At 37.9% G+C, this 12,747-nt stretch overlaps 1 protein-coding gene across 1 annotated transcript in view; it reads right to left on the reverse strand.

Moving 5' to 3' along the window:
* The window catches only part of LOC101587542 (myosin-1), a 24,604-nt gene that overhangs the window by 3,913 nt on the left and 7,944 nt on the right, over window positions 1-12,747 (reverse strand). The window contains exons 16-34 of the mRNA XM_004645178.3: window positions 12,067-12,379; window positions 11,904-11,974; window positions 10,702-10,789; window positions 10,502-10,619; window positions 10,106-10,229; window positions 9,881-10,017; window positions 9,527-9,782; window positions 7,504-7,746; window positions 7,235-7,411; window positions 6,068-6,213; window positions 5,898-5,988; window positions 5,424-5,813; window positions 4,719-4,845; window positions 3,136-3,254; window positions 2,789-2,985; window positions 1,355-1,538; window positions 919-1,084; window positions 707-831; window positions 19-327 (exon numbers count right to left, since the gene is read on the reverse strand). Coding sequence (XP_004645235.1) covers window positions 19-327; window positions 707-831; window positions 919-1,084; window positions 1,355-1,538; window positions 2,789-2,985; window positions 3,136-3,254; window positions 4,719-4,845; window positions 5,424-5,813; window positions 5,898-5,988; window positions 6,068-6,213; window positions 7,235-7,411; window positions 7,504-7,746; window positions 9,527-9,782; window positions 9,881-10,017; window positions 10,106-10,229; window positions 10,502-10,619; window positions 10,702-10,789; window positions 11,904-11,974; window positions 12,067-12,379 — 3,381 coding nt within the window. The remainder of the gene's footprint in view (window positions 1-18; window positions 328-706; window positions 832-918; window positions 1,085-1,354; window positions 1,539-2,788; window positions 2,986-3,135; window positions 3,255-4,718; window positions 4,846-5,423; window positions 5,814-5,897; window positions 5,989-6,067; window positions 6,214-7,234; window positions 7,412-7,503; window positions 7,747-9,526; window positions 9,783-9,880; window positions 10,018-10,105; window positions 10,230-10,501; window positions 10,620-10,701; window positions 10,790-11,903; window positions 11,975-12,066; window positions 12,380-12,747) is intronic.

The raw sequence follows: 12,747 nt of genomic DNA on the forward strand, positions 1-12,747 counted from the left end.
TCTCTAGGAGTCACTTACCTTGAGGATGCCTTGGGTGTTCCTGTAGTTCCTCAGAGCCTCGGCTGCCATGCGGTTGGCATGGTTCAGCTGGATTTCCATTTCGTTGAGGTCCCCCTCCATCTTCTTCTTGAGCCTGATGGCATCATTCCTGCTCCTGATCTCAGCATCCAGTGTGCTCTGCATGGATTCTACGACTCTGATGTGGTTTCTCTTCAGCTGGTCAATTTCTTCATCCTTCTCAGCAATTTTCCTGTCAATTTCAGACTTGACCTGGTTCAGCTCAAGCTGGATGCGCAGGATCTTTCCCTCTTCATGTTCAAGAGATGCCTTAAACACACAAAAGGTGACATTGACAAAGGAATTGAAGTGTATAGTATTCTGGTAATAAAAATTACTTCTTATATTTGTACTGCCATAAGAAATTGTTGTTCCATTTTGACACAATGCCTGCAATGTATTATTATTGGTTTCATGTACTGTCTGTCTCTATAGCTTGAGGGCAGAAAATTTAACTTGTTCAACTTTGTTTTCTCATTTTTCTAGCACACTTCTTAATATATAATAGTATTAGTTGTATGCATGTTCAATTATCTATCTTAGTCTTTAGTAAATAGAATAAACATTTTTCATTTTTCTTAATAGTCTTTGTGTCCAATAAATCCTAGTGCCTGTCTAAATCGTTTGAGTGTACAAAAAGAATGTTTACCTCTGCCTCCTCTAAAGCAGCCTGAAGCTCAGTCTTTTCTTGTTCAACCTGCTTCTTTATTTTTTCCAGTTCATGGATACGTTTCCCTCCTTCTGCAATCTGTTCAGTGAGATCAGAAATCTCCTCTATTGATGAAAAAACATAGAAAATCACTCAGAGAGGAAAAATCTTCTTCCAAGCGTATTGTTAAAGGAAGGGTAAAATGGACTCACGTTGCAGGTTCTTATTCTCCCGCTTTAAGGTTTCAAGGTGGTCTAAGGATTCCTCATAAGCATTTTTAATCTTGAACAGCTCTGTGCTAAGTGAGCGGGACTCCTTTTGAGAAGCTTCAAGTTCAGCATGTGTTTCTTCATATTTCTGTTTCCATTCTGCCAGAATCTAAAGGGTAAGGGACGGTCGAGAAATTTAGTTGAAAAAATTAGATGGGGTGAAAGTTACCTATTCTGGCTACTCTCAGTTTAGGTTCATCTGGAATTAGAAAATCGTAGGGATTTAAAAAAAAAAAAGAATACCCCTGCCCCATATCTACCAGTGGAACAAGAGCTGCTGAGAATAGCCCTTAGGTGGTTCTACTGAGGCCCACTGAAGATAACAAGCTATGGTTAAATAATCTTTTTTTGAATTTTATGCAGAAACAAGGCAAAATACCTTATCGAAATTTCTTTGCTTTTTATCTAGGGCTGCACAGGCAGCATTGGTTCTTTCCACGTCAATCATGAGATCCTCCACCTCATTCTGCAGCCTCTGCTTTGTCTTTTCCAGGGAAGCACATTTGGCATTCACAGCTTCTACATGCTCCTCAGCATCCTGCAGACGCTGAGCCAGCTTCTTCCTGAAAAGTAAAGTGTGGCCCATAGGAGTAAATGGCTCTCAGTAGAACTGGGTGTTTCAAAGTGAGCACGAGTGAGTGATTTCCACATTTGGATTTCTTCAGTGTGTTGCTTCTCGGTCTCTCTGTACATCCAGTTCTGTGTTAACTCATTGCCTTTCCCTTCTCACCAAATACTAAAAGTAGTGAAATTTTAGTATTGCCTCAATTCATAGTCTGGCCTTAAGGCAACTGATGACAAGGCTGAGCCAAAATTTTACTCTTAAAGGTAATTGGTTTATTTTTTCTTTATGAAACATTATTATCTACCTTGAATTACTGTTACTGTACCTGTGCCTCCATTTATTTTTAATCCCCAGAAGGTAGAGTCTATGTTTTACTCATCTTTGCTTCCATATAAGAAGGATGTCACACATACTAAAGACTCAAATGTATATAGCAACTCAAAAATTGTATTTTGCCTTTTAATTGTATCCTTATATTTGGCCAGCTTTTCATTAGCTACAAACTCAAAGCTTTCCCAAATCAGTATCATTTTTGCCTAAAGAGTTCATCTCAGAATCTCTTCTAAGGCTTTACTAAAACATTAACTAAGTTGTACATTACTTGCAGAATAAACAACTAGATGTTGTGTTAAGCTCTGAATAACAAGAGCTTTCCCTATCCATATTCTTAGTACAATTCAGTCTCAAACTTTTAAACTACATTAAATATTTAGTTTGTTATAAAACAATGTTTTCATTCTTCTTACAGCATTTTCTATATACTTTTTATGTCTTTACAGATTTCTGTTTTTCCCATGCAGTCATATTTTGTAGACTTTAGGTATTTTTGTATCTAAAGAGGAAAAGTTACTTTAAAGCCTTATTGTTTTATCCTTATGTACTCATCAACTTGAATCAATGATCCCATTAGCAGCTGAGAGGAAGGAGAAGTACAGCAAACTACAGTCAATTCTTATTCTATTAGCACCTGTGTAAATGGAAGGAGGGCAAAAGTTTACCGCCTTAAAAAAATAATTTCTAAGCTTTCTATTGCCTTATGTCCTTTTCCCTTTTACCTTCCAGTGTAATTTTTTTCTCTAGGCTACCTAATGTTACCTGCATTTCTTGCTTAGATTTATGTTCACACATGTTTTTTTTTCCCATTATTTAGGGTTTTTTTGACAGTCAAGATCCTTTTCCCACAAAGTATTTATACCTGATATACTTTGTTAGCAGAGGTATTTCTGTTTTAATAAGTCTAGAACATACTTGGCCTCCTCCAGCTCCTCCGTGCGCTGGATGGCATCGGTCTCATATTTGGTCCTCCACTGAGCCACCTCACTGTTGGCCTTGGACATGGCTCTTTGCAATTCAGCCTTGGCTTCCTGCTCCTCCTCGTACTGTTCCCTCAGCAGGTCACAGTCATGGCGGGAGGACTGCAGTGCATGCGCCAGGGCACTCTTGGCCTGAAAATGTGGAGATTGGTAATTTAATTTTTTTTTATCTTACAAGTGATGTTTATACCAAAGCTCTAATAGACTACTGGCAGAAAATTTATACAGGTAAGCATAATACAAATAAAAAGAACGACACTGATAATGATAAGTAGTGCTTACCTTCACTTCCTCTTCAAGCTGCCTCTTCAGCTCCTCAATCTGTTGTGTGAAGGCTTGCTTGCCCCTCGAGAGCTGGGAAACCATTGAGTCCTTCTCATCTAGCTGGCGTGAATATTCACCTGTAAAAATCAACACCCAAAAAATGTAACCTGGCTTTGGAAATTGAAGCTCTAAAATAACAGTTGGGGCAGGAAAAGGAAGCCAAGTCTGACATATGATGGAGAGCATGGATTATAACAAACCACCAGCATCCACTGCATCCCTGATGAGAAAATCTCTGTAAAAAATATGAAACCTGGAGAAGAATGGAGGAAGACTGCATGCATATACACAGCCCAAAAGGTTTCAACAAACAGTTAAAATGATCTGATCATAATAGAAAATGATGAAAAACATGTCTAAAAAACATATAGATCAAACCAGCAAAATATCCCCAATACTTCTTTGGTGAGGCAGTTGTGTTGCACTTTTCACTTCTATGAAAGTTGACTAAATCAAAGAATTTACTGTATGGCAAATATGAAGCTTTGAATAATTGATTATATAAGCAGAAGTGATCTTCAAAAAATATCCTAAAAGCATTTTTATATTAAGGCATTTTATATTAGAATGAATTTGTTATGGATAACTAATGAATGCCTGAACTAAATGTCATTTGTCTTTAATTCTTCAAGTACCATAATTCAGAATATTCACTAGATTATGTTAGAAGAAAAAAACCCTCAGTACCAGTTTTAACCTACTTAGAAATGTTATTGGTTTTGACATGTAATAAGGGTAACAACTTTTATTTTTCATATCACTGACTTACTAGTAGTAAACGTAGTATGTTGAGAAACTAAAATGAACATTTTGACTCTTTGAGAAATAAACTTCTTTTTCATGAAATGTACTCCCCCCTTTATAACGATAATAAAAGCTTTATGTTGTCTTATTATAAAAAGAGCAACATTTGAATGAGTATGAAAGAGCAGAATTGTCCAGCACTTTAACCTACTATTACTTAGACCAAATGACTCCTTAAACAATTAACTCAGAAAGGCAAAACTTTGGTGGAAAGTTGAGCAAATTGGTAGGAAGTGGAGCAAATGCTGAGACTTTCCAATTTGACTAATCAAAACTAGAAAACCTCACTTGAATTCTACTTGGCTGGCTTGTGGTCCTAACTATCTTCTTAACAGCATCAGTTGCCAGCCATTGGCAAGACTTCAGGGGAAGACTGGAGTAAGGATTCTTGGACAGGTTACTTCACTGCTCCCATCACCTGTCAACTGCAAAATGGAACTAACAATACACAGGCCACTAGGAAAACAAAGTAACAAGTAGCTTCTGAAAACATTTCAAAAGAGTTACTTTGAGACTGTACTTTGCATGTCATAACTTTCTTCTTTTTTTAATAACTTTTTGATTAATGCTGTTTCCTTTAAATAAGTTTTAAAACCAAATGAGCCTATGCCAGGTATTAGTGAGTGCCTTTCAGGAAGATAATGTGTGATTTCAGGTAACTTGGTGCTCGGCTTTTCAGCAAATTGAACATCCAGGGTGAATTCGTCATTGAAGGCAGACACTAATAATTGGCCCACCTGATTCCGTCTGCAGGCGCGCCCTCTGCGCCGTGAGCTCGTTGATCATGCGCTGCTGCTCCTCCTCCTTGGTCTTTAGTTCGCTCAGTTGATCTTCCAGTGTGCGGCACATCTTTTCAAGGTTTCCCTGGATGCAAAAAGTAGAAGGAAGCATCTCAAGTAAGGATTTGTGCCAAAGAAATTGTCATTACTACAAACATTTCATAGGCACAGTACTCATCTATTTTGAAAACAAACTATTTTCTGAACGAACAAAAACAAGGAAAGGGCCCTTAGCTTGTGATGGGACCAATAAAACATAAACTTTAAAAGACTGCCACTAAATGTGAATTAAACATCTTTACTAAGTTATATTGACTGTGACACGAGAATAATGATACCTGATTTGGCTCATGAGATGGCTGTGAGAAGCACATTATGTTTGTGTTTAGGGGGAAAACAAAATGTTCATAATGGATGTTAAATGTTTAAATTAATGTTACAAATGGATAATTGGGTTGTCTTTTTCATTTGTAAGCTCTTAAGTTGTCCCTCTCCATATTATGTGAGTGTGGCTATTCTCAAAGAGTGAGCAAACTGTGTAATTCTTCATCTTCCGTGTTCTCTCGCTTGTATTGTCTCCATCTCCTCCTAGTTACTGATGATTCGTGAAAGGTTTGCAGTTGTTCTGCAGAAATATCTTTGAGACTTAAATCACAGTTGCACCTTGGCTTTGGAGACAGTCTCCATGTTACTAGCAAGGTCATCGATCTCCATCTTCATCTCACTCTTCTCCTTCTCCAGCTTCTGCTTGACCCGCTGCAGGTTGTCAATCTGCTCCCCGAGCTCAGCCACACTATCTGCGTGCTTCTTCCTTAGGGTAGCCGCCGTGGCTTCATGCTGTAGGGTTGCTTCTTCCAGGTCCCTGCGCATTTTCTGGAACTCAGCCTCTCGCTTCTTGTTCAGCTCTATCTGGGCAGAAGTGGCCCCACCCGCTTCTTCTAGTCTCTCACTGATCTCCTCCAGTTCCCGGGAGAGGTCAGAGCGCTGCTTTTCTGCTTTGGCCCGGGAGGCTCGCTCTGCCTCGATTTCCTCTTCCAGTTCCTCAATGCGGGCCTGCAAATGGTGAACAGTACAACCTCAGCCTCTTGAGTCAGTCATTTTGCTTGTTGATTAGGCTGATGGAAACCATGTACTTACTTGCAATTCCTTGATCTTCTTCTGCAACTGCATACCAAGGGCCTGTTCATCTTCAATCTTGCTTTGCAGATTGCTCATTTCAAACTCTTTCCTGTTGGGTAAATGCTTTATGTCAGTCACAGAAATATTAGTAGTAGTTTCTCCCTGAGAATTTTACCTTTATTGCTTACTTTTTAAGTTTTTCATCAAGTTGTTGCTTGTCATTTTCTACATCCATTGTGGATTCCTGGGCCAATTTTAGGTCTCCCTCCAGCTTCCTCTTTGCTCTTTCTAGATCCATCCGGATTTTCTTTTCTTGTTCCAAGGAGCCTTCAAGCTAAATATCAACAAACTGTTAGTACAGTTTCTAACTATTAGTGCACCACATTTTTTCAGGTTGAACATTTAAACATTAATTGGTATCTTTTTACCAAACTACTTTTTGTATACCTTAGGAAGATTCACCCCAGCAATTTGTGCATGTTTGTACTTAATGCAAAGATTCAGTATTTACAAGATGAGATATAGTAACTGTACAACAGACTACTGAGTCATTGTGCTTTCTGTATCTTCCCAGTGGAATCCATTTTAATCAGTAAATGGATTTGTACCACCTGGGATAGACACCATGGTGATATTTCTAAACCATGAATTTTGTTAATGCCTCCTTTTCTTGAACATTTTCAGTGGGTCTCCGTTATATATCAGATTGTGTTTAAAGTCAAATTTATCATCTACATTTTCTTTTCAGAGCTTTCCTTGTTCCTCTGAGGATAAATATCATTGATCATTACTGCTTCATCTTTTTAACTTCCTATAGCTCAGAGACCTATTTTGTTTGTATAGCTTTTTTGTGCGTTTACAGAAGTTGTTGCTTGTCATTTTCTACATCCATTTTGTGGATTCGTGGGCCAATTTTAGGCCTCCCTCCAGCTTCTGCTTTGCTCTTTCTAGATCTACCCAGATTTTCTTTTGTTGTTCCAAAGAGCCTTCACGCTAAATATTAATGAACTATTAGTGCAGTTTCTAACTATTTCTTTCCCTTAATTCTTTTTCCCCATGTTACTCATAACTAAAATTCTACATTAATTTTTAAATTTTTCTTGTGGGGGCCAGAGAGATGGCTCAGTGGCATAAGTGCTTCCGTGGCAAGTGAAAGGGCCTGAGTTCAATCCCCAATTCAAAAAAAAAAAAAAAAAATTCTTGTGTATATCTTGGTCCTTGTAGCAGGTGTCATGTTCTATATTTGTCACTCCTAGCAGACATTTGGTAAGTCATTATTGAATCATAAAAGTGCAAACTTATACTTTTATGTAGTTACAAAATAAAAAATTATTTTGACATGATGTTTGCCTTACATCATCTACTTGCTGTTCTAGTTTGGTTTTTGCTTTGGTCAGGGTGTTGACTTTGTCCTCCTCTGCCTGCAGGTCATCCAGGGTCTGCTGGTGGGCCTCTTGGAGGGCCTTCTTCTCCTTGGTCAGCTTAGCGATGGTTTCATCCAGGCCTGCCATCTCCTCTGTGAGGTTTTTCACCTACAAAGGTTAAGGAAGAGACAATTTCTGGCATAAAGCAGCTTTGTCAGGTGGCAGAACCTCTACACAGAATATCAGAATGTGTTTCATACCTTGTTCTCTGTGGCGTGCTTCTCCTTCTCCACCTTGGCCAGCGTCAGCTCAAGGTCATCTATGTCTTTCTTCAGTTCTGAGCACTCATCCTCCAGTTTCCTCTTCTTGGCCGTCAGCTCAGCATTGATCTCTTCCTCATCTTCGGCTCTCTCAGTCACCTCCTTGATCTTGGCCTCAAGCTGGATTTTCGTTTTGATTAGCTGGTCGCATCTTTCCTCAGCATCAGCCAAGCTATCTGCTTCCTTAATGAAACAATAGATACATTTAGATTTTAGGTTCTTGAACATTTCCAAATACTATCAATATTTCAAAACTAAATAACAAAAATATGTTTTGAAACATCAGATTAGTTTTTATTAGCTTTCTACCACTGAGCAGATACTAATTAAGCACTTAGTAAAGGCTGGACTTTTTAAAAAATTTAAAAAAAGCCGTGACTCATCCACATGGCTGCACTGATAAAGATTCTACAATCTGAAGTACAGGATCTCAGGACAAATCCTGAGGGCATTTCACTGACCTTCTCAGGCCAAAAAGCTACAACTCTTGTTGCATAGGTCCTGCTTTACCTTGGTCTTAACCATCCAGTAGAAAAGTATGAAGACGAAATATAAGAAATAAAGCCATGCTGTTAAGTTGAGCTGTGGGGGACTCAGGTCAATAATTTCTGACATTGCCAGTTAAACAGAAGACCCAATGCTATTATGGGCTACTGGACTCTTTTAGAATATTTTGCTGAGTTTACACACCTATAATATTCAATAACAGAACTTAGAAAAAATGGGGTATACCTATGAATATCCATTTTGTATCTGTGTATTCAAAGTGGTTGGGATAGATATATAGCTGCATTCTCTTAATGAATAGAATGATTTGTTCTAATGGTGTTTGTAAAGAGGATCACAAGTCCGCATCTTGTACAGCAATTAACCACTAAGAGGAATATATGCAGTGTATTATTTGTTGAAACTGTACTTCCGATTTGATTTGAAACTGTCTCATTGCTGTTTATCAATAAAACTTTGAAAAAAAAAAGAAAAAAGAAAAAAAAGAAGAGATATTGTGGCTCATGGTAAAATTATGACACTTATATTTGCTGTAACCTGTGTTTCACTTGCTGGCATATGATTTATGATGTTTTCTTTGTTCAGTGTTTTTTTTTTTTAAGTTTAGTATTTAAGAGGCCAGTAAATGAAAGGATTTGGTATGTAGAAGATAGGTGGGAAGAAACAACAATATCAGAAAAATTATTTAAGAGCAAGGCATGTCCTATAGTGACATAATAGTTTGCACTTCAAGGGAAACCTAGAAAAGCTAAGGTAAGTGACACATGTTGAATGTGGTGCTTAGAGAAATAACAAGAATGTTTCTCATGATAAGAAATAGGAGGTGGAATATAAACTTGTGACAGTGCAGGCCATTTTTCTAGCTCACAATTGTATCACTAAGGTCTGGAATTTATCAAATATTCACCATGTGAGCAGTTGATGGAGTACTGTTGAAGAGAGGTCATCCTGTACCAAAAGGAGAGAAGTATACTTGGTTCAAGTTTAAATAATCCCTTCAGTTATCTATCACCTGTTTCTTGAAGGCATGATGAACCTCTTCTCGGTTTAGAAAATCCTGGTCTGTACAAAGTAAAGTTGCAGAACTAACCTAAATATTTGTAATAGATCTTTTTGAAAAAACTTTAAACTATGTATCCAAAATCTGTAGACCCAATGAAACCAGTCAATTTCCTTTCTGAACTCAGAGAAATAGAGAATAATGTAATGTTTTGATAAGAGTTTTGATCATAAAAATGGGTCATACAGTGGCTAGTGATCAAATATTTGACCCCAATTGTCTGTATATTTATTGGGTCCTCAGAATGTGCTTACTAACATAGGACATCCAACAGAGATGTGAATTAGGAAAAAAAAAAGTATAACCAGCTACTGAATTCCACAGAATTGAAAATTTGTCTTAGTGATCACTGAGCTGAAATTTTAGCATCAGATTGCAAGGAGTTCTGATACTCACAGCTTGAACCTGGAGTTGCAGGTCATTTTTCTCTTGCATTAGAGCTACCATTTTTTCTTCAAGCTCTTTTCTTTTGGCTTCAGCTTTTGCAAGATTTTCTTTGGTTTTCTCAAATTCTTCCTTCATGTTGGCCATCTCCTTCTCTGTCTCTGCACTCTTGAGAAGGGGCTTGATCTTGAAGTATAGCTTCATCCATGGCCAGTGCTTCACATTCATGAAAGCACGGACATTGTACTGGATGCAGAAGATGGACTCTCTATGAAAGAAAAAGACATGTGAACAATCATGTTATAATGGGAAACAGAATTTAAAAACCTAGGACAGTGGAGTAAAGTACATTATGCTGATTAGTACCTTCTCTCTACCATCTTCTGGTACTCCACCCTTGCCAAGTACCCTCTGCACATGGCCTGGGTTCGTGTAATCAGTTGAGCCAGCTTGTCATCTCTCATCTCCTCTAGGAGCCCCAGAAGACCAGCTTTGAAAAAGACCTGTGTATAGGCAATGGTGCAGATAAGAAACCGTACATAAAATGCAAAGAGACAGGAAGAGCGTCAAGTTGGATGCAGAGAACCTTACCTTGGTGTGACCAAATTTATACTGGGTGTGGTCAATGTCAATGGACCCAAGGAGCTTCTCAGAAGCCTTCTTGCTGTCAATGAATTGTCCTTCAGGGATAGCACTTGCATTTAATACTTTATATCTGTTTAAGGCAAACAAATGGTATGGTGGCTGTCATCAACAAGAAATCTTTCTGCCATAGAAACAGCATAGCCATTGGGTAATCAAACATAAAGAAAAAAAACACATTCTTCCCTTTTGCTCTGTATATTCAAAGATTTTACACTTTTAATATATCTATAGTCTAAATTTGTCTTCTATTGAATTTTAATAGAAAATATAAAGGATTAATAGAAGTAGTCTTTCACTGAATAAATAACAGGAACTTCTTGAAGTAGAGTTAAAATATCTAACCTTTGCTTGAAGTCTGCGTAAAGGATCCTGCTTGGGAACCCCTTCCTGCAGATGCGGATGCCTTCCAGCACGCCATTGCACCTTAGCTGGTGCAGGACCAGTTCATGCTCCATGGCACCTGCAAAAATGGTATGATTTCCATACAATAGTCCAAAAAGAAATCACACCAGAGTCTTATTTGGATCACAGAAGTATCTTACCAGGAGTTTTAGTTTCATTGGGGATGATGCACCGCACAAAGTGGGGATGAGTGCTCCTCAGATTGGTCATCAGCTTATTCAGATTCTCCTGTGGAATTGTATAAATATTTGGTTTTAAAATGCACTGTTTTGGTATCTTCATATGTGCAGATATAATGGTCATGCTCCATGATATTGGTTTAGTTCTACTGAATAATATCCATGTTGGAATTTTCAAAGAGTTAGCTCTAGAATTTTCACATTCTCAACATGTTCTCCTGCTTTGTATTTTTTATTTACTATAAACATATGTTTCTATAAGCTGTTGAAGCAGCTGTTTACTGATGTTGAACTGATGTTGAATTACGCTTTTAATTCAGTATACATTCTAAACATATGGGATTAATTTGCCCACTGTCTTTTTCCTATATATGTGATCTCATTGTACTGTTAATTCTGTATCTTCTCCAAAATTCTTTCTTTCTTGACACAACTTTCAGTTATCTCTACCTCTTTCATCACATGCTTATTTTCTGAGGTATGGAGCTGTGCTTACTGTTGGCATCATAGAAAATGACCTAATCCTCTTTCTGGGAAATAGGCTTAAACTACCATCCATGTTATCAAGTGTAAAAAACTTTCTGTCCTATGAAACTGTTTTCTCAGAACAATTAGAGCTTCAGTTCTTAGAGGTACAATGTGATTGCCTTAAAAAAATACATTTTCCTTTAAAAGATTCTTATCATATCAAATTGGTTTCTTATATTTTTCTTATTCTGCCTCACTCTCCAGTTTGCACTATTAACCATCTATCTTCAACTTTAACAATGTGCTCACTTCAGTTCTGTACTAATTTATACTTAAGCACCTTAATCTCTTGGAGGCTCCTAAAGGCTCAAGAAAATATCATGCTATTCTTAATCCTATCCTAATAGAATCATTTAAGTGGCAAACGACCTCATTCTCAAGCTCTAAAATTGAATATAGCCATCTGATCCTTCTACAGTTCACTCTTACCCCTACTGGCTTCTGTGTTTTACTGATTGAGGTATCTCTTCCAAAGTATCCTGAAGCTCTTTAAAACTCAGTTCTATCACTATTATCTGATCTATGTCCCTATCACACACAGTTTTAGAATCCTTGCAAGATTACTTCCTCTTTTCGATACAAAATAATAAAATCTAAGATCCTAAATCTAGTTGAGGAGAAAATGAAGTCGGTACCCTGAAGAGAGCAGACACAGTCTGGAAAGAAGAACCCTTCTTCTTGGCACCTTTCTTTCCACCACCAGACTCTGAAAGGGCAAAGAAAACATAAGCAGTTATAAGATACACTCTTGTTGTTTGTTTTATACACTAAACAAAACATTAATTTATTGAAATTTACCTGCTTCTGCAGCAGCTGCTGCTCCAGAGAAGAGGTAAGCCAGAGTTTTCATTGAAGACTTCTGGTACAGCCCAACCACGGTCTCGTTCAGCGGGTCCTTGTTCTTGTCCAGCCAACCAACAATGTTGTAGTCCACAGTGCCAGCATAGTGCACCAGTGAGAAGTGGGCCTCAGCCTTGCCTTTGGCAGGCTTGGGCTTCTGGAAGTTGTTGGACTTCCCAAGATGTTGTTCATAAAGCTTGTTCTTGAAGGAGGTGTCTGTTGCCTTGGGGAACATGCACTCCTCTTCCAGGATGGAGAAGATGCCCATTGGCTGGAAGAATGAAAAACAACTAATGCCATATGAATTCTGAAATGCTTATCAAGGATATGGTGCTATGTCAAGCTCTGGGATATGACAGAGTAATACAGATGAAGTCTGGGCTCTTGTGGAGTGTATGTTAAGTACTCTTACGAGTCTTTGACAGAACTGGGGTGTGAAAGTGTTATCTTTAAAGCATTGGAAATTTACACCTTGATGTAGTAATAATGAAGCTGCAGGTAACAAATAAGTAAAAATATCTAATCAGTGTTATTTTTCCCAGGAAAAATGGCTTTAAATGTAAGGCTTTGCATTGTAAACTCTGGGTAGGTATAGACTTCTGGACTTTATAGAGACTATTCAGTCTCCTTTTACAGGAA

This window comes from Octodon degus, unplaced genomic scaffold (assembly GCF_000260255.1).
Source record: "Octodon degus isolate 3935 unplaced genomic scaffold, OctDeg1.0 scaffold00219, whole genome shotgun sequence".
NCBI classification, from domain to species: domain Eukaryota; kingdom Metazoa; phylum Chordata; class Mammalia; order Rodentia; family Octodontidae; genus Octodon; species Octodon degus.